This window comes from Diabrotica undecimpunctata, chromosome 4 (genome assembly GCF_040954645.1).
Source record: "Diabrotica undecimpunctata isolate CICGRU chromosome 4, icDiaUnde3, whole genome shotgun sequence".
Lineage (NCBI taxonomy): Eukaryota > Metazoa > Arthropoda > Insecta > Coleoptera > Chrysomelidae > Diabrotica > Diabrotica undecimpunctata.
In genome coordinates, this window is record NC_092806.1 from 153024521 (window position 1) to 153045889 (window position 21369).

Sequence of the window (21369 nt, forward strand, 5' to 3'; positions counted from 1 at the left end):
AGTTTTGCAGCCTATACAAAAATATGGATGGGTTCGTCCAAGGTTACTTAATAGCAAGAAATGAAAAACAAAAAGACATTCGAGAGAAGACTGGGGAAGTAAAATGTTGTTATGTTGATGAAATGGATTATGCCGCAATTCCGGCAGTTAAAAATTACTTCTAATAATCGTTAATATTAGTGCTAGTGTAACGAACTTAGTATGCACGTTCTGTGTAAAAAGTTAAAGTGCTGAAGGTGAAATGGTAGATGGTTTTACAACAACTTTTGGAAAAGCAAGGTAAATTTTACCCAATATAAAAATGCAGCATAGGGCATAGCTGAAATCTAGGCCAACGAATAATTCGACACCTAATAAGAGTACGAAGAACATCAATAAGTAGACTATTGTGCTTTCTTTTTCTTTAAAAACCTAGGTTTCGGTAACGCGTTAAGGCCTTTAAGAAAATAAAAAATATACAATATGACTGAACAAATTTCCCATTAATCCGCAGTTTTTAGTAGTTTTATTCAATCATTTTTGCAATAAATCGTTTATACAGATTGGATTTTACTAAGTTCTAATATTGCATTTAAAAATAGTATTCAGTAAATAAGTTAGTATTAACATTAAAATTCAACTATAATTAACCTAACTAAAACCTTTAGGGTTTAAGGATAGGATAGAATTGTCCAGTCCTATCGTATAAATAGGTTGGTACCAATCCTTAGGGTATATAAATGTTTATTTCTTTATGTAGGTATTTAATGATTGAAATACATTATGTCATTTTACCTAATCTACACAAGAATTTGTTATATTATTTTATATTAAACCGACTTTCATAACTTATTGGATTTTATTTCTAGACATAGTTTGTTGTTGGATTTACAGGTTGTCCTATTAGAATATAAAAATTTATATTCAATAATACAGGGTTTCTCAGGGTACCTAGTGATTCGTTAACATTATCAGTTGGTCGTAATTACTGAAACTCTGGGTGGTCCACTAAATCGAAGGGTCTTCAAGCGAAGAAGTAAAAATCGCAAGGAACTGTGGGACAGTGAAGTTTTCTCTGGGTTTAGAATTATACTAATCACCGGGGTTGGCTTGGTATCACTGTTCTCCCACATAAATAATACTACCTACTTTGAGAAGGTCAAAAATAACCCTTTTTACCCTATATTTGACCGATTTTAACTGGCAATACAATGTCGTGTTACAATGTCAACTTTCTGATGAAATAATTTACAAAAGAGCAAAAGATAAGGTTTTATTTTATATGTCAAGAACAAAAAAAAACTTACCAAATTTTATGTTTTTCAATTAATTGTCAAAATTTCACAATCCGAGGAACAAAATGTAGAAACAGTTAAATTAAAGGATTTTTAACTACCCTTCAAACAAACATTAGTACAATACAATACATTTAATAGATTCGAAGATACACCCTGTTGAAAAAAACCAGTTTTTCAAAGATTAAATTTTTTACATTTGTAAACTGATAATGCTTTTTTCTGACAATTTCAATTTTTTTAAAGATTTTATTTGGCCCAATGAAGAAAAAAATCATCAAAGACGATCAATTTCCTTGGAAACGAAAATTGCAATTTTAGATCGCTTAGGAAAAGGAGAAGGATCTACAGCAATTGGAAAAGATTTTAATTTAGGCGAATGAACTGTAACAGCAATTAATAAGAATGAGTTGCTATAAGAAAATCTATAATTTCTGGTACAAAATTAAGCACCAAATTTCATCTTATTCGAGGGATGTATTATTAAAAAGAACAGAAAGAGCCATCGAATTTGGAAAGAGGAACTAATTCAAAGAAGAATTCCTGTAAGTGGTTATTTAATCCAGGAAAAAGCTCTTGAGTTTTATGAGGTATTGAAACAGCTAGCCACCAAATTCCACTTCCCAAACTGTTAAAGAATTTTCAGCTAGCAAAGAATGACTAACCGAGTTTATTATATAAAAATGCACTTCATAATATCAATATTACATTGGAGACTGCTACAGCAGATGAAGCAGCAGCAAAAGTATTTCCACATGAGCTAGCGAAAATAATTGAAGATGGGGACTATTGGACCGATCAAGTATTTAACGCTGATGAAACAAGACTGTATTGGAAAAAATGCCTAATCGTACTTATATCGCAAAGAATGAAAAAACTGCAAGTAGACATAAAGCCAGTAATGATCGAGTAACATTTAATTTGTAGCAACGCGTCAGGAGATCGGATGTTAAAACCGCTCTTAATACATAAATCTCTTAGAACACGTACTTTACAAGGCAAACATTTAAAACAACTGCCAGTGCATTGGATGACTAACAAGAAAGCTTGAGTGACAACAGCTATTTTTACAGAATGGTTCAATAATTGCTTCGTGCCAGAAGTAGAAGCCCATATTACATATTGACAATGCAGCAGGTCATCCACACTCAGAACATCCAAACGTAAAAAGAATATTTCTTCCGCCCAATATATAACAAGCCTTATTCAGCCATTAGATAAATGCATTATATTACATAATCCATCGTGATTACAATAATTACAAATCCATCGTGAGTAAACTAAAAAATGAGGCCCTAATAGTAAAAGACGTGTTAAAGCAATTTTCTATTTTTGATTGTTTGATTTATGTTGCATCTGCTTCCGCCCAAATAAGACCAAGAACTTTAAATGCTTGTTGGAAAAAGGTTTGGCAAACATGTGTAGCAAGCAATGCAACCATTCAAACATTCAGATGAAATCATTAATTTGGCAGATGGAATTGGCGGAGATTATTTTAATACCTTCAGCCACGATGATATAGATGAATTGCTTGTGGATAATGCATGAAGTGACTATGATATAATTGATCAAACTTTAGATCAAACTTTAGATGGCGTCGTGAGTTTAGCAGACGATAATGATGAGGAAGAAAAACCAACCCCCCTCACTGCCAAATTAATTAGAGAAGGTCTTTAACTTTGCAGTAAGTTAGAAAATCATTTTCTTATTAATTAATGACCCCAATTCTGAACAAGCCTTTAAATTATAAGGTGAGCTGCAGAACTGCATGTCAGGATATCGTGAGCTACATAAAAAATTACTAGCTTCATCGCAAAGTTTAATTACTAATTACATTGTCAGAAAAGGAAGAGCTACACAGAACGAGAATGCAGTTTGTGAAAATCCATCGCCACCGCAAATATCAATTGCAAGGACAGTTTCTTGTGACGATGAAAATGAATTTGAGCCACTTCGCAAACGTTGCAAACCATTATCAGATAGCGATAATGATTAAAAATGTAAAAGTAACACTATATTGTACTTATTACTTTTCCATAAAATAAAATTAATTAAGTTTTGAATACAAGTACAAGCTTTTGTATAAATTTCTTTCAGATATTCAGATATTCAGAGATTTCAGAGATTCAGACTTTCAGATAAGTAATTTATCATGCAGCCTATTTTTTTTAATTTCTGCGAACTTTTTTGTTTTGCTGTGGAACGCATTCACCGCAAAAAACGAGACCTTACTGTATATAATAAATTATATTCTTTTCTATTTTAGCCTACTACCAAATATACAGAGATTTCCCCTTCTATTTTCAATACATTTCCGTCCTTCCCCTCCCGTATAACATACCTTGATAATCATCATTAAAATAATTAATACGGCAATCTTACCTCCTTCCTGAAATGAGCTCCATCATTAAAACTAGTCGAACTTAATCTGCCCTTTAGCTCCTTCCACACCACAGGCACTTGTCGATACGAAACACTTTGCACGCGTCTCAAGGGGTTACTTTTATGTGACATTTCTCAGGAAATAATCCCATATCATATCGGTCCGTCAATAGCTCGAATACTATATGGCGCGATTAGGTAAACCTTGAAGTACTGTTTAAATGACTGAGATAAGAATAATAAAAAAAGGTAAGTACTTGTTGAATTCGCGATAACTAGTTTTGTACATGAGTCAATCGAGTGTACCAATTTGACAGTTCAATATTTTGTGCATTAGACAAATAAACAGTTTTGTAAAACAGTAGTGTAAAAAAGTCCGTGGACATTTCGTAATTTTAAAACTGTAAGAAATTTCTTCTTCTACTTCAAGTGCCCTCTCCGCTACGGAGTTTGGCAATCATCATTGCTATTCGTATCTTTGAAGCTGTTGCTCTAAATAATTGGTTAGATGTGCACTGGAACCAGTCTCTTAAATTGCACAGCCAAGATATACGTCGTCTCCCCACGCTTCGTTTGCCCTGAATCTTTCCTTGGATAATTAACTGGAGCAATCGGTACTTTTTCCCTCTCATCACATGACCAAGATATTCCAACTTTCTTCTCTTGATGGTGATCAACAGCTCCCGTTCTTTGTTCATTCTTCGAAGAACTACACTGTTTGTTATTTTGTCTGTCCAAGGTATTTTCAAAATTCTTCTGTATATCCACGTTTCGAAGGCCTCTAGTTTATCGGTATTGCTCTTATGTAGCATCTAACAAATCTCATTTTCAGGTTTAAGTTAATGTCATGTCTTCCCAGAATGTCCTTCATATTAACAAAAGCAGCTCGAAGACCCCGAAGGTCATTCAGAGATGAAATCGACGAGGCTATGGAGAAAAGAACCCTGCGAGATGGAGACTGGAATGACAGGGAAAATTGGAGAAAACGGTTGAGTGAAGGAAGACAGTGAAAACTGTGGAAATCCTTAGTAGTAGTAGTAGCTCGAGCTTTTCCAATTCTAGTTTTTATTTCTTCTGTGATGTCATTGTTGTTATTAACGCTTGTTCCTAAATATTTATATTTGTGCACCCGTTCGATTTCGTTATTGTGAATGTACAGGTTTGTATTCAATCTTTGTTTTTTTGAAATAATCATGAATTTCGTCTTCTTGACGTTCATTGTTAACCCTTTCTCTTCACTAGCTGTGACTACCTTGTTTAAAATGGCTTGCAGGTCTTCTGCTGTCTCCGCCATTAAAACCGTATCATCTGCGTATCTAATATAATTAATTGGTTGGCCGTTAACTTTTATCCCAATCTCTTCTTCCTCCAATGCTTTCTTCATAATTTCTTCCGAATAGAGATTAAATAGCATTAGTGACAGCACACATCCTTGTCTAACTCCTTTTTTAATTTGAATTTCATTTGTTATGCTATTTTCGACGCGTGCGACTGCCTTCTGATTATAATACAGAGTAGATATTATTCTTATATCGCGAGTGTCTAACTGTTTAGCTTTCAAGATCTCTAAAAGTTGGTCATGCTTGACGTTATCAAACGCCTTGTTGTAATCAATGAAACAATCAAATACATCTTGATTCACATCCAAATACCTCTGTGTCAAGATGTTAAAGGCAAATAATGCTTCGCGAGTTCCATATCCCTCCCGGAATCCAAACTGAGTTTCTCTGATATCTTCTTCCAATTTTCTGTAAATTCTATTGTGAATTATTTTGAGGAATATTTTTAAGGTATGGCTCATCAAACTGATCGTGCGATGATCACTTCACTGCTTAGCATGTGTCTTCTTGGGAAGAGAGACAAAGGTTGATCTTAGCCATTCTTCAGGAATTAAACTGTCTTCATAAATCTTGTTAAATAAGTCTACTAACAAATGGATTCGATCTTCGTCTATCAACTTTAGTATATCCGCTGGTAGCTCGTCTGGTCCTGGAGCCTTGCTATTCTTTGATGACTTCACCGCTTGCATTACTTCTTCTTTGCTTAGATTTAAGGAGAGACTTAAAAAGTCTTAATTTTAGTTATTAGAATATTCAATAACAAGCAAAGTTATAACGCTTTCTGGATACGCTAGAACATTGTGTACTAGTTTGCTTAATTATAATGCTCCAAAATGATAAAGATCAAAGAAAATAAGTCTAATAATGCTTTATGGTTTAAAGAAAAACATTCGACAGAATCCAAAATGGTAAACAAACAAGAATTCTTCAATAAAGTGGTGTTGCCAGTAAAGAAGAGCGAATAACGTAAATTATATGTGATTATAATAATTTTTAATGATGAAGATGGTATGAGGTACAAAGGGCTACATTTTACCTTCGTTGTTTTTCAATTTATGTTGATGGGAGACGCTAGCACTCAGAGTAACACAGTCGACTGTCTTATTCTGAGGTCTCTACAAAAAGTAGTTCGCTTTTTACAGCTTTGGCTCCACGAAGGACCCCGAGGCTGAATAATAAGGATAAAGAACGAAGGACAAGATACATTTTGATTTTAAAAGAACTGTATTCAAAAAAATTTTTTATAAAAAATCTACTAAATATCTTCTTCACTTTTAACTTTTTATTGAGTCAAAGTGAGTAGGAATTTATGAATATATATGAATAGAGGGCTAAAATAAAATAAGAAACAAATTGCCTAAAGAGGTTCTTCAAGGAACGTTTGTGTATGAGTGCCACAACGAGGAAATAGTTATTAAGTACCTGGTGAAGCAAGGATTCGACTCAAAAGAGGCAAGACCTCAGATGCTCAGACCTATCTGAAAGCCACAAACGAATGTAGGATGTATACAAAGGTCTTTCAGGTCATGGAAAGATTCTGAGCATCCAAAAATTTTTGGTATAATACAGGTAAACTATTGGTCTCCTTCTACTACGACTATATTCTAGTTGTCTCAATGTACAATGTGTCTCGTGCATCTTTCATTGTTCTGTCGTGCAACGTGTCCTATCCAGCTCCATTTCATTTCGCATCAAATTACTAAATTCGTCCTGATTCCCACGTCATCGTATCGTATATGTTTTCTTAGAAAAACTCCTAATATAGCTCGTTTAATTGTCCTCTGTTGTTCTTAATATATCGGCTGATAACTCTGTAAATGTCATGGTCATTATTCCATAAAAATCTTACTATTGAATACCGTTTTCTTCAAATTTATTATTATCTTTTGGTTTTATATCAGTTTTTTCTTTTTGAGTCTTCCTACCGCTGCTCAAGTCATTCAGATGATAGCCTATCCCGCGATAGAGTGTTACAAGCGTTTAAAGAGGGGAGAGAGATGTTAAAGATAACGAGCGCCCCGGCTACCTTTACATTTCAAAATGTGACTTTAACATTCAAAAAGTGACCGAAATTGCCATTGCTGAACATGTTAACATTAGCAAACAAACTGTGAGACAAATTTTGCATGAGGAACTAACGATTAAGAAAGTGTGGGCTAATCTTGTGCCCAGACTAGGCGGAACAGAAGATTCATTGTAAAAACCTTCTGATATACATCGAAAAGAACTAAGACTTCTTGTTGAACTTGTGACGAAATATGTATTTTTTAATATTACCGTGGACCCAGAGCCAATCCATCCACTGGAAGACTCCGAACTCTCTGAGGGTCAAAAAAGTGAGGTTGGGCAAGTATATTGCTAATTCAATGCGATATTGATTGTTTAATTCGATATACGGGGTGTAGATCACATGAAATGGGTACCACATGATCATAGAGATAATCAATATTATTATTTAGAATTTTTACAAAGATTACAAGAAAAAAATCGCAAAAAGAGGCCCTAAATGTGGAAAAAGAACTTCTTGGTGTTTCATCACAATAATGTGCACCCTGCCAAGGACTACTTGGCGAAAAACCAGGTCATAGTCATAGAACACCCATTATATTCACCGGATTTAGTACCATGCGACTTCTACCTCTTTGCGAAAATCAAACTGTTTGAAAGGAACTCAAAGGAAAGGAAAGCTTCTCAATAGAACATCAGAAGATGACCTGCAGCAGTGCTGCGTACAGTCGAATGTTTGCACGGAACGGTGTAGGGATCCGGAATGAGAGTATATTGAAGGAGAAAAATGAAAATTTATACCAAATTGCTAAAAAAAAGATGTTATGCTAAGAGTCTAGAAAATTAATTCCTAGACCTCCTACAATCTCACAAGTCAAAAGTAAATTTGAAAAAAAAAAAGGAATTCGCGAAGAAAAAATGCACCGAACTAAAGACTATAACAGGCTAAACCTGCATATTCACTAGCAAGAACTATCAAATACAGAGATCAATTTTTCACAATGATGGTCAATCTGCAGTAATCGATGGGGCTTCTAAAGATCTCACTTCAATTTTAACAAATATTCTTTATAAAAAACTTCAAAAAAGATTGAACTATAGGGGGAGCAACACGTGTAGCAAATACAATGACAGACAATACGGTGAATTATAATTATTGTTGTATGTCACTTTTAAATTACTACAAACATTTTTTTATAAAAACGAACAAAAGCATAAATATCTATAATGTTTTAATTACTAACTTGAAAGGCTTTATTATACTTGAATATGGAAAATAAACGTTCTTAATTTCCCATGATACAAATTGTAAACATTGAAACAAAGACTGAACCGCCACACCATCTACAATTTTAGACGTACTTGAGTAAAGATAAGAGTGCTTTGCCCTGAATGTTATTTCCGTACCGCCTCCAGGCTTAATCTTTTGTGTACCAATAATTTTGAAATTTCTTTGAAATAAAGCAAAATTTGAGATTTGTAAACCATTGAATCAAAGAATATAGACATCTTCTTTGATTGAATGTTCAAAATTAGAAGCGATGAAATAATGTGAACGTTAGTTGAATCGCTTTCTTTGTGTATTTTATATACATAAAATGAAGTGTTATCTTATTGATGAAATTATTAATTTTACTTGCAGTTTCAAGAATATGCCGTAAATTTCATAACGTTTACGTTAAACGAGAAGTATTTATATGTTCCATTAAGAGTTGGCATAAACAAATTATATGTGCAAATCTAAGTAAAAAAGATGACTTTAAATTCATTCGTTCTTCGAACTTCCCAGAAGAAAAATCATAGTAAATCGACATATTTGAAGGACAAGCTAATTCTTAGTTTAAGTAAAAATAAATAGAAAATTCATTCACTAAATCGCTGAAGAAAGATATCTGAAAAGAAGCTCAAATATTACTTTTTTTAATATTAACTTGGAAAAAACGATAAAATATGTGGGAAAATTCAAAGATTAGCAAAAATGAGTATACATACAGGTTATTGTGCTGCCGATTGGAATTTGTATCATTCCCTTGTAAGTATCATTACTTTTTGAACTACAGTCCAGAGAAAAACATAAACCTCAACATACTGTAACAAAGATGATTATTTCAATGTACCCCATATAACAGTTGCATCTCGAGACGATAATGATATGATTGAATGGCAAACCAAAGTTTGGCCTAAGTTGCGCGCAAAATTTAATGACGACGAAATATTTAATGCAGACGAAACTGGATTATTCTATCGATTAAAAGCGTAGGCGCAAAATTTCGGGCCAATGCTTTTTAAATGCAATCATTTTTTTCGAATCCTAAAAAAAACTAATAAGTATTTTTGAAAAATTTAAACGCAGAATGAAAGAATACATTATTACTGAGGGCCGAAAATCCCTGAAAACTTCTATAATGTTTATTTTAATAAGTTACAGGGGTTAAAAAAAAAAGAGAAAATTTAGTGTGATTTTTAATTTGAAATATCTCTTGAGATATTCAAAATAGAAAAAAACTTTTTGTTTATTCTAAGGGACTTTCGGCCCTCGGTAATAATGTAATGTTTTATTCTGCTTTTAAGTTTTTCAAAAATATTTGTTAGTTTTCTCAGGATTCGAAAAAAATTATTGCATTTAAAAAGCATGGACCCGAAATTTTGCGACTACGCTCGTAACGCCATATAAAACATTAAAATTTAGAAGTTAAAAACGGCCGGCAGGAAAACTTTATGAGAGCAATGGCAAGGTCTGGATTACATCTGATACTTTTGTCAAATAGGCATGCGATTGGGACCGTGACCTAACTAAAAAGAAGACGAAAATCCTGCTTCTGGTGACAATTATCCATCTCATCCCTCAATCTGCAACTGTAGAAGCACAAATCTCTTTTTCCTGCCTCCTAGTACAACATCTGTATTGAAACTTATGGATCGAGGAAAAATTCGAGTGTTAAAAAAGAAAAGAAGAAGAAAATGACATTCAGAAAAAAAGTAAAAACAGATTATTAAGAATTTTGCGAAAATAGTTGAAGACACTACTAGAATTATAGAAGAACAGTGGAATGAAATGAAGACATCTATTACCACAATTTCGCATCCAGGCCAGAAGGCCTGCCTTTGACTACCATTGAAGATAAATTACGAAGATGGAATGAATATATGCAAGAATTATTCGAAGATGCAGCATGAAGTCCGACTGAAATAAACAATCTCTACGGCCCAGAAATAACAAACGAAGAAGTAACTATGGCCATTAAGCGGATTAAAGATGGAAAATCACCAGGACCTGATAAGGTGCATGGTGAAATTTTAAAGCTATTATAGGCACACCAAATCACAGCTCTAACGAAGTTATTTATTAACATCTACGGGACTGGTTACTTACCAAAAGACTGGCTACTATCAATGCGAAGACTGCGATGTGTATGTGTGTATGCATGTTCAATGATTTCGATGAGGCATTTGATAAAGTCCCACATGGGAGACTAATCGATATCCTAAAAACATCAGGACCCGATGGTAAGGATATAAGACTGATCACAAACTTATATCTTCAACAAAAAGCAACAGTACGATTAGAAAATGAACTGTCCGAGATCTTCACAGTCGAAAAAGGAGTTGCATATTGTCACTGGCATTGGCAAAAGATCAAGTGGACTGGTCTAACGTCAACAGATATATTTCGAGCTGCTGTGAATAGAATAAGATGGGTCAAGATGATACAGCTATCAAACATAACAACAACCCCAAATATCTAGGCGTCACACTTGATAGAACACTCACCTTCAAAAGTCATCTTACAAACGCAGCCGGTAAACTAAGAACAAGAAATAACTTAATATCAAAACTTGCTGGAACAACTTGGGGTGCTTCTGCAGATACTCTTCGGACCTCTGCTCTAGCTTTGGTTTTTTCAGTGGCAGAATATTGTGCACCAGTATGGCTAAATAGTGCACATACAAGCAAAATCGATGTCCAACTTAACCAAACCATGAGAAACAGTCGAAAAAGGAGTTGCATATTGTCACTGGCATTGGCAAAAGATCAAGTGGACTGGTCTAACGTCAACAGATATATTTCGAGCTGCTGTGAATAGAATAAGATGGGTCAATGTGGTCGCCAACATCTCTAGAAGATAGGCACATTTAGAAGAAGAAGATAAACAAAGCATGGAACTCAGGAACACATTAGTATGACGGAAAATTATAGAACAAGCTAAGACCTACAAAGGGTTGTTGAGCTGATGATGAAATACAGGTAAATTATATGTAAAAAATTTCAAAAAGAGAAATAAATACTACAATCAAACTGAATTTAATGTTATGAAAAAATTTAGAGAAATTTTAAGAAAACTAATTGTTGATTTGTCGTAGGACATTCTATTTCGAGAACATATATATTAAAATAATAATATAGCATATAACTTAGAACCAAATAGCTACTTATCTGTAATCTATGAGCTACACTTTTCACAAAATTATACAAACGATAGTATTATATAAAATTTGTCAAAAATTGTTTATTAAACTGACTAAAATAGTGAACTGTCAAAAAACGCATGTACAAATTGCATTAACATTAACCGCAATAATTCACCCAGACTGTTTTGTTATATACAGAGATATTATTTCACCTAAACACTATTCAAGCTCGATAAGAAGTATTACAACATGAGATAAGAGCGTTGATACGCTATCATCCAGTCACATGTGCCCGTCATTATTCCGCTTGAGATTGTGATAGACGACTTAATTGCACATGCACATTGTTTCAATGTACATTTTGATTGCACAAATCACTTCACCATTTCGTAAAAACATTCGGAATGGCACTAAAAAAGTATCGAAAAGTGGAGGAGTAACAAGTGAACTGTTTGGCGGCCTCGGAAATCCCGCATGGCAGTTGTGAGATAACAGGTAAGTCTTAATTGGATAATCCAACTTATAATTGAGTCGATTAATTCGGCATTGTCGTCGAAATCGATTGGATTTCTGTTAATATATTAAACGTTTGGCTCAAAGTGAAGTTCGAATGGACTTTTTCTATCTATTAAAGAAGCAAAAAGAATATTCTTCTTATTCTATTATACGGGGTGATTAATTATTACGACAAAGTTCGATATATCCGTTATCAGAAGAAATAGAAAAACAGGTTTTATACAAAAATCATATATATAGGGGGAATTGGAGCAGATTGATTCCAAAAAATTTAAAGTCATATTTTATGTCATAAAAAAGATTACAGTACATTCAACCATCTTACACATCTAAACGATTAACGGAATTCGCAGAAAACCTTTCGTTGTAATAAAAGGCACGGTAAACTGCACTGGAGTTTTCCATAATGTTTAATACTTTGCTAAATTTTAGGTATAAAATAAATATATGTCATTAACACGTTGTCCATAGTTTTGCATATTTTCTTACATTTTTTATAGAATTCTTGCATATTACTATTCTTCGTTCACAAATTGTTGAGAGCACGAAATGTGCCTCAAACTCATAAAACGGTCGTAAATCATAGGCGTTCCTAAGGTGAGGTGTTTATTCATTAAATAACAATATAATGTTTTAATACTGTTATATATAATATTGATAATATTTTAATACTAATATATTTAGCAAAAAAACAATTAAAACTTTCACGACTAATGTTGGTTATTATATTATATTAATAAAAATAAGAATTTAACCATTAACAATTTTGTAAATAAGAATACCTTATCTCTTTGGATATTTCAATACTAATCTTCGCGTTTAATCACTTTACTAGAAAACCTGGAATTCATATCCGAAGGTACTATTCGTTGCAAGATAATTAAGATGGAATTCCCCGGATTTTTAATAATATAATTATCTTCGAAACTTAACTTGAAAGGGTGAAGTTATTACGAACGAAAACAATTTTTTTGTTTAGTACGTTTTTGATCGCATGTAATTTACGGCTCGTCGGTGTTTCCGCGTCTACGGCAGTAATTAGCGTCTCGAATATTTCTTTTGCGAATTATATGCAGTGCGTGAGTAATTTTTTATTCCATATACCTACGAACATATACGTACCTTTCGCTCGTGCTCGTTTTGTTGGATTGTTTGTGATGGCTTCATCATCAAGTTTTACACCGGTACTGTTGCGTACAGTCAGTAAGTCTGTCTATTCACCAAGAGAGAATACTATTGTCCTGAATGTTCACGATGCTCTGGTTTCTCAGAATCCCACAAACACTGTTCGCAACATAGTCGAAAGTTGTGCCAACATGACTAGCGTAGGAGAGTCAACTATGTATAGGTTCCTATCAGAAAGAAAAAATCACGGTATATCTAACCCAAACACAAACGAACACTTAAAGAGAGTGAAACAGCCTATTGAAATTGATGAATTTGCCAAAAATGGTATTCGAAGGAAAATTCATGGATTTTTTTTTCACAAAAAAAAATACCAAACCTAAACAAAATTTTACAAGAAGTTAGAGACGACCCGGATTTGCCTCATATCGGACGAACTAAATTGTGGCAAGTTTTAAAAGAATTAAATTTCCGGTGGGAGAAATCAGACCAAAAATCACTTTTGATTGACCGGGAGGAGATAATATGTTGGAGAAGAACTTATCTAAGATCCATACGAAAATTCCGGGCCGAAGGAAGGCCAATCTTCTACCAGGATGAAACGTGGGTAAACTCAGGTCATACTCTAAAAAAAATTTGGTCAGATAAAAATATACTAAGCTCCAGGCAAGCCTTTATGGAAGGTTGGTCTACTGGTATCTCCCCACCTTCTGGTAAAGGCAGTAGATTAATAATTTCTCACATTGGCAGTGAAAAGGGATTTGTTAAGCATGGTTTGTTGGAATTTCAGTTTAAAAACACAAAAGACTATCACGAGGAGATGACAGCTGATGATTTCGAAGAGTATTTTGAGCAGATGATTAAACACATAACACCAAATTCAATTATAGTATTAGATAATGAACCTTATCATTCACGACTAGTAGAAAGACTTCCAACGACTGCGTGGAAGAAACAGGATATTCTTGACTGGCTGCGGAATAAGTATCTGCCTTACGAAGATGGAATGGTAAAAGCAGAACTTTTAAACATTGCCCGGCAATACAAATCTAAGTTCAAGAAATACGTAGTTGACAAAATGGCGGAAAGGCGAAACAGTCTTTAGACTTCCACCCTACCACTGCGAAATAAATCCAATTGAACTCATTTGGGCACAAATGAAAAGTTATGTGGCTAGAAAAAATACGTCATATAAAATACAAGCTGTACGTGAATTGTTATACGAGTATTTACAACATATTACAAAACAAAACTGGAAAGATGCAGTAAGACATGTAATAGAAGAAGAACAAAAAATGTGGGATCTTGATAACATAATTGATGCGACCGTAGAGACGACTCGGATTCCGAAGTTGATTCTATTTATTTTGAATTTGAATAGTTTTCTAATCGTAATTATATAAGGTTAGTAATAGTAGTTGTAATCGTAAGGTATTAAGGGGAAAGGCGCAAAATGTCGCCTGTCAAAATGTTCAATGCGTTTTAAATGTATCCATTTTTTTTTCACATCCTGAGAAAACTAAAAAGCATTTTTGAAAAATTTAAAGGCAGAATGAAATATTTATTAGAATAAATAAAAAGTTTCTTTTGCATGCAATATTTTCAATTAAAAATTATACTATATATTCTCTTTTATTTTCACCCCTGTTACATAACATATTAAAATAAACATTGTAGAAGTTTTCAGGGACTTTCTGCTCTGAGTAATAATGTAATCTTTCATTCTGCGTTTAAATTTTTCAAAATTATTTATTAGTTTTCTCCGGATTCGAAAATAATGGATACATTTAAAACACATTGGAAATTTTGCCAGGTGACATTTGGCGCCTTTTTCCTTAATTAAATAAATGTATCTTTTACAAATGGCTAGAAACTTTTTATTTTTGAATAAAATAAATAAGTTTTATTAAAAAATACAATTTACACAAGTACAATTTAAAAAATATATTTATTTAGTTCAAATAAATTTTTCAATCATATACTCTACGACACTGGTCGGTCATCTCTAACCATTCAAAATACCCCGTAATAGGATTATAAGGTATTGTATTCCTTCAGATATAAGATGGGTTAGTCGAAAACATCTTAAACTGTCAGTTTTAGGTTGGTTTTTACTATTATATCGTATTACCTATCCTCTCTGTATTTCAGTTTTCTAATTAGGGTTAAACTTGTAGTGAGCTATCAACACATTGTGAACCGACTATAAACGTAAATTTCTTTCACCTACTTGTTTAATAATTTTTTTCTGAAGGATAATTACTGTGCTAAGGATAATTTATATTCAAAGTAGATATACAAAGTACTAAAATATCACTTTTAATTTTTGTTAAAAAATACTTCGGAGTAAACTAGAACATTTTATCAATTTAAATAGTGGTGGTTAGATTGACCATATATCTGTTAGAGTGTACCGTTTTTGAGACGTCTGCGATGACGGGTTAAAGTTAGGGTTTTGGTAAATATATTCAACTTTTTATTTTCAAATGAAAATACTTGTACTAAAAATAAAATAATCATGAGAAATATTTTAATTTAATTTTTTATGTACAGTTTCCGACAATCTCTAAACTTTTTATCAAACATAATTAAATTACATTCGGCATTCCTAATGATCAAGAGGCTAATTTGCTTAATGTGTTTAGGATCTTTGTAAGAGGTCATATTATATTTTACCTCTCAAGCACAACAGTTAGAAAGTTTCTGTCATATTGATCTAAACTCAGTATATTGTAATTCAAACATGTAGTTTTAAGTCACCATCATGCCTAAACGTAAGTTGGATATTGATGAATTAATTGCAAATGTGCATAAATACTTTACCATGGAAAGAGACAATGGTGAACCTTTAGTCATTATTATGTATAAATCAACGCGTTTGTGACGCACTCGGGATAAGTGAAAGTAAGCTAAAAACTGTAATGAAGACTGTCAGAGATTCTCAAGAAGATCTTACTGTGACTGAGTATCAAGAAGATAAGAAAACAACTCGTAAACATTCTAGGAGCATTGACTTAAATGATGGAGAAAAATTTGAAATTCACAATATTTTGTATCGAATGCGTGAAAAAAATCGATGTCAGTTAGATACTTTACTGGCCAAAATAAGAGAAAGACAAGTTTCTGGAATTAAGAGGATTACCCTTTGGAAAGTGTTGAGATTTAGGATTTAAATTCAAAAAAGAAAATAATAGGTTACTTTTATGCGAAAGTAGTGTGGTTCACAAATGAATTAAATTTTTTGGAGAATATACTATAGTATAATTCCACTATTTGGAAGAGTGATTTCAACGTTTGAAGGCAGAAAAGTGGGAAAAGACGTATGAAAATCCAGTGGCGTACACTCACTTTTATTTCAACGTTAATTATATTATATTTTTTAAATATTATTTGTTCGAAATAGGCCACAATATAAATTTATTTACAGGTTTTTATAGACGTTTCGATCTCTATATCCAAAGACCGTTTTCAAATATATACACGATAGTTACATTTATTTTATTTGTTTATTATTATATATTTATATAATCTTATATTATTTATTTTCTTTTTTTTTCTAACTTTAAAAACGGTCTCTGGAATAGAGATCGAAACGTCAGTAAATTAACCATGTAAATAGATATATTGTGGCTTATTTTCAAAATTCTCCCTAAAAATACAGAATTCCACAAGCAAAAAGCTATAAAAAATAAATATATCTATCATTTATATATTTGAAAACGGTTTCTTTATACAGATCGAAACGTCAGTAAATTAAACATTTGAATATACTTTGTGGCTTATTCCCTACATTCCCCTAAAAATACAGAATGCCATAAGCAAAAAGCTATAATTGATGGATTCGACCGTTACTTGATGAAAATTCATTTTATGTAATAATAAAACACTGAAAACTTTGTTTTCAAAACTTCCACAAAATTTATTATAAAATCTTATCACTACAGCTGTTTCGACAGAGTGCCTTTCTCAAGTGATCTATTTTTGGTATAAATTTACACTTTATAGTCTTTAACGAAACCACTTTATAGTCTTTAACCAACTTGGGACAAACAGTTCTCCCCTCCTCAACCTATTTGGTTAAAGACTATAATGTGTAAATGCATACCAAAAATAGATCACAGCTGTAGTGATAAGATTTTATAATAAATTTTGTGGAAGTCTCGAAAACAAATGAATCTCCCACGTATAGGTCTGTTTACAGGAGACTGACCAAGATTAATGTTGGGGCACGGAGTAAAAAACTCTTGAAACTTTTGAAAAGAACGATTTGTGAAAAATAATAATGAAATGGAATAAATAATAAAAACAAGAAACTGAAAACGTAACAGTTTAGTTAGGTTAATTGAATAATTGACATCACAGCCACAGAACACAAATTTTGACACAACATTCAGATGTTTGGTAGAAAATGGAACTGGCAACAATGCACCAGTAAATAAGGATAGAACAATTAAAAATTGCGCAGAACAGTAAAAGAGGTATTTAGTCCATAAGAGCCCCTACTGTACCAAAAACGTGAGACGAAGTATAGCATTTATTAATTGACTCTAAATAAAATTTCATTTCTTAGTTTTTTGTGGTTCTATTTGTCAAGAGGAGATCTTGACATGAGACTTTTTTTTAATTTTCTATTTTCAGTTACCAGTTATCTTATCTTCACAGTTGATTCTAACCTTTAATGTTTTTATTGTGAACGTAGATTAAAAACTAGAATGATCCAATTAAGCATGTAATAAATTGGCATACAAAGAACTGCATTGAGTGCTTCACACATGTACAAAGGTAAACTACCAATAAAAATGAACACAAAGGAAACATATAATAAATGTTTGAACATTTTCTTTGAAAATTTTAATAAGCGATGATACCATTCCCATTTTCTCTCACACATTACTAACTCTACGACAGTAAAAATCAACATTTTGAGACTTCAAACAAAAGCAATCGCAATTTTTCCAATCAGTCTGTCAAACATACAGTTGGCATTAAAATTAAACACACTCAACCTATTTACCGAGGTTTGTTTTCACATTAAACAGACACTTTGCTAGTGGAAAATTATTGTAATTAATCCCATTCTCTGTCGTATTTACGTTTGGATTAAACAGACACACACCAATACAATATTGGAGTGTACACGGAACATTTATTCGAAGTCTAAATTAATATTGACATTCTCTATCAACTTCCATTTTATTTTTTTACCCGAATAAATATTTGTACGAATTACTGAGACTGCCGGCTCTCGTGGCTGTTTTTTTTTTTGTAAAGGTACATTGTCATCGGGATTTTTATGCCATGGTCTAGAAATATAATATATGTTCCTGACGTTTCGTTTCTCTTGACATTGACACTCAGTAGGTTCTGAGATTTTTCAGCGATTCTGTGGCACAATTTCTACATAATGAAAATTATTTTAAACTTTCGACTCTCAGTAAAAGAATAACTCTTTTGTTTTTGTAACATACTGAGTAACAAACAGGAGAGCTTTAAAATTATGTATGTATTATATGTCATATCTACAAAACAGTAATTAGACCAGTGGCCACATATGGATGTGAAACGTGGACCCTCTTAACCACTGATGAAAATCAACTGAGAATATTTGAGCGCAAAATACTAAGGAAGATATTTGGACCAACCCAATGCAGCGATAGTTCGTGGAGAATTAAAATGAACCACGAGCTGGATGAACTAATGCAGAGCGCAGATATTGTCAGATTTGTAAAATCACAAAGACTAAACTGGCTTGGTCACCTAGAAAGAATGCCAGATAATCGAGCTGTAAAAGTAGTCCAGAGATGGAAGCTCCAAGGAAACAGAACAAGAGGAAGGCCCCGTAAAAGATGGATAGACGACGTAGAGAGGGATCTTAAAACCATGAACATCAGGCAGTGGCGAAGGAAAGTATCCGACAGGGCAGAATGGAAGAACATTGTTAAGCAGGCCAAGACTCACAAAGGGTTGTAGCGCCATTAGAAGAAGAAGAAGATTATATGTCATATATTGTTTAAGAAAAATTTCGATGTCAAATTCTTGACAGACATCAGTAAAACAAAACTAGGCTATAGTTGAGTATCAAAATTGTAGACACTAAATTCTGAGAAATGAATAATTGAGTTTTACCGACAACACTGTTGTGATTGTAGATAATTTGTCAACTTCTACATTAATAATTCACATACAGTCAAATAGTCATAGAATAAGGATTTGTTAAAGTATCTCATAAAACATGACAACGCTGACCAGTAGCTTCTCTTTCTATAAGAATACTGATCCTACTTCTTTTCATGTATTTATTGTTCATTTGCCTTAATGTTCACAATAATACACGTCGTGATATTTTAGGTATCAGATCGTCGGAATCTAGTACGGTTGTGACTTTCTTTAAGGTTGGGACTTCATTTCGGAAAAAGAAAGCATGGAACCTTTCAGGCTGAATACGTTTTCTTCCTCTGGTTCAAATTTTTCAACAGACTTATCCGACTTACCTTCACGTTGTGTGTTCTCGTAGACACTTTTGTTAAATTGCTACATACAGCTATAACGTCATTGACCAATATATTTTCATTCCCTTTACGGAGTCCGCATTGCACGATGTATATAATAGTTTTTTCACCTTCCGAAAAATTTTGCCGACCACGTGTCTTGACTATTTTCGACTTCCATATTTTTCAGAACTCTATAAAAACGTATTTAACTGGGAATAAGCCACAATTAAAGGTTAAAATACGTTTATTGACGTTTCAATTTCCACTTCGGAAATCGTTCTCAAAATACAAACATTAGTAAATTAAACAAATTTTGTTTTTTGTTACTTAGTGAAAAATTCTTGTATTAATTTAATTTTATCTGACTCATCTATATTGACAATTCAGACATACATTATACATTTTAAAGTAGACGACTTTAAAATGATATTGCCAATATTGTTGAGTTGCGTTCCTGGGACGACTTTACTTATAAGATAGTTCATTCGATTACATGAAATCAACTTTAACTTGAGAATATCCGTCAAAAAAGATCATAACATGTAATTCGTCTTTAAAAAGACAAATACATGCCATGATGACAGTAAAATTCTCCTGTTAGTGATTCCATAGTAAATTATGAGGGAAAAACCAGGAAAAAAACCTCATAATACTATCCCGACATGGTAAGTATTTGATCTTGCATTTATTTTACCTTCAATAAATACCAAATTCCGATTTTATATGTTTGTTATTTAAAAAATATTAATGATGTATTCTCCATATGTTACTGACTTACCAATACTGGTATTTTCTTTTTAATAACTTCCTCTTTCAATATGGGTAACCAGATCCTACTACATTCTGCCGAGGAATTCGCGACACAATTGGTCTCATTTAGCATAATTAGAGCCGCTTCTTTGATTTTTCTCTTTTTACCATCCGTTTCTTTTAGGACTATATTTGAATCATTCCATTGAACCCTATGTTCATTATCCCATGCATGTTTACATATTTGAGATCTATCAAATTCTCTATTTTTAATATAGGATTGATGTTCACTTATTCTAACATTTAATGGCCTTGATGTTTCACCTAAATAAAACTGATCGCATTCACAAGGTATTTTATAAATGCAATTCTTTGTCCTTTCTTGTTCATTGTTAGGTTTGGTTTTGGACAAAATAGATCTCAATGTGTTTGTTGTTTTGAATGTTGTTGAAATGTTGAATTTATTTCCTATCCTTTTAAGCTTTTCCGATAATCCTTTTATATATGGTATTGTTATATTATAAATGCCACAAGAAAAATAGCTTCAGAACAATCTATAAAAACGTATTAACCGCCACAGGTTAGCTATAGTTCTGATATATTTCAGTCAAAGTAAAAAGTCCTTATCAATAAACCAGTTGTTGATAAACAATATAGTGGGAATTCTCAATCAATTAAAAAAGTGAAATTGAAGTTTTTAATTCTATAAATTTTCTTTTTTGTCTGAAATGTGGAAGGAATCCTTCAGCGTCTATCATTCATTACAGTATTTTTTACTGATAAGCCTTTTGAAATAAATGGTAAATCAGCTAAAGCATATTTATATAAAAAGTAGGTATTGTTAAACTGCTATAGATCTCCTTCTGGTAATGTTAATAGTTTTTTTGAATCTTCAGATACGGTTTTGGAGAAGATAGTCAAACCTAACATATATTTAATTATCTATAAGAGAGAGAATAATATTAATAATATAATATATTAATAATAACATCTAAAGATCAAGAATAACTCACCAAAAATGGTCATCACATCACCAATTTCTGGGATTTAGTGTCTACAATTTCGGAACTAGACT

General features: G+C 32.6%; 1 protein-coding gene and 1 long non-coding RNA gene across 12 annotated transcripts in view; one reads left to right on the top strand and one right to left on the bottom strand.

Moving 5' to 3' along the window:
* The window catches only part of Arms (Ankyrin repeat-rich membrane spanning), a 168671-nt gene that overhangs the window by 108285 nt on the left and 39017 nt on the right, over window positions 1-21369 (bottom strand). The window contains exon 1 of one of the 10 annotated variants that reach the window (XM_072530597.1): window positions 3657-3881. The exons of the other annotated variants lie outside the window; for them this stretch is intronic. Within the exon in view, the coding sequence (XP_072386698.1) occupies window positions 3657-3788 (132 nt within the window). The 5' untranslated portion in view covers window positions 3789-3881. Of the gene's footprint in view, window positions 1-3656; window positions 3882-21369 lie in introns of those variants that run through there. 10 annotated transcript variants of the gene reach the window in all.
* Window positions 11485-21369, top strand: part of LOC140440239 (uncharacterized) — a 28912-nt gene continuing 19027 nt past the window's right edge. For both annotated transcript variants that reach the window (XR_011950799.1, XR_011950800.1), the window contains exon 1: window positions 11485-11907. This is a non-coding gene — a long non-coding RNA (uncharacterized lncRNA). The remainder of the gene's footprint in view (window positions 11908-21369) is intronic.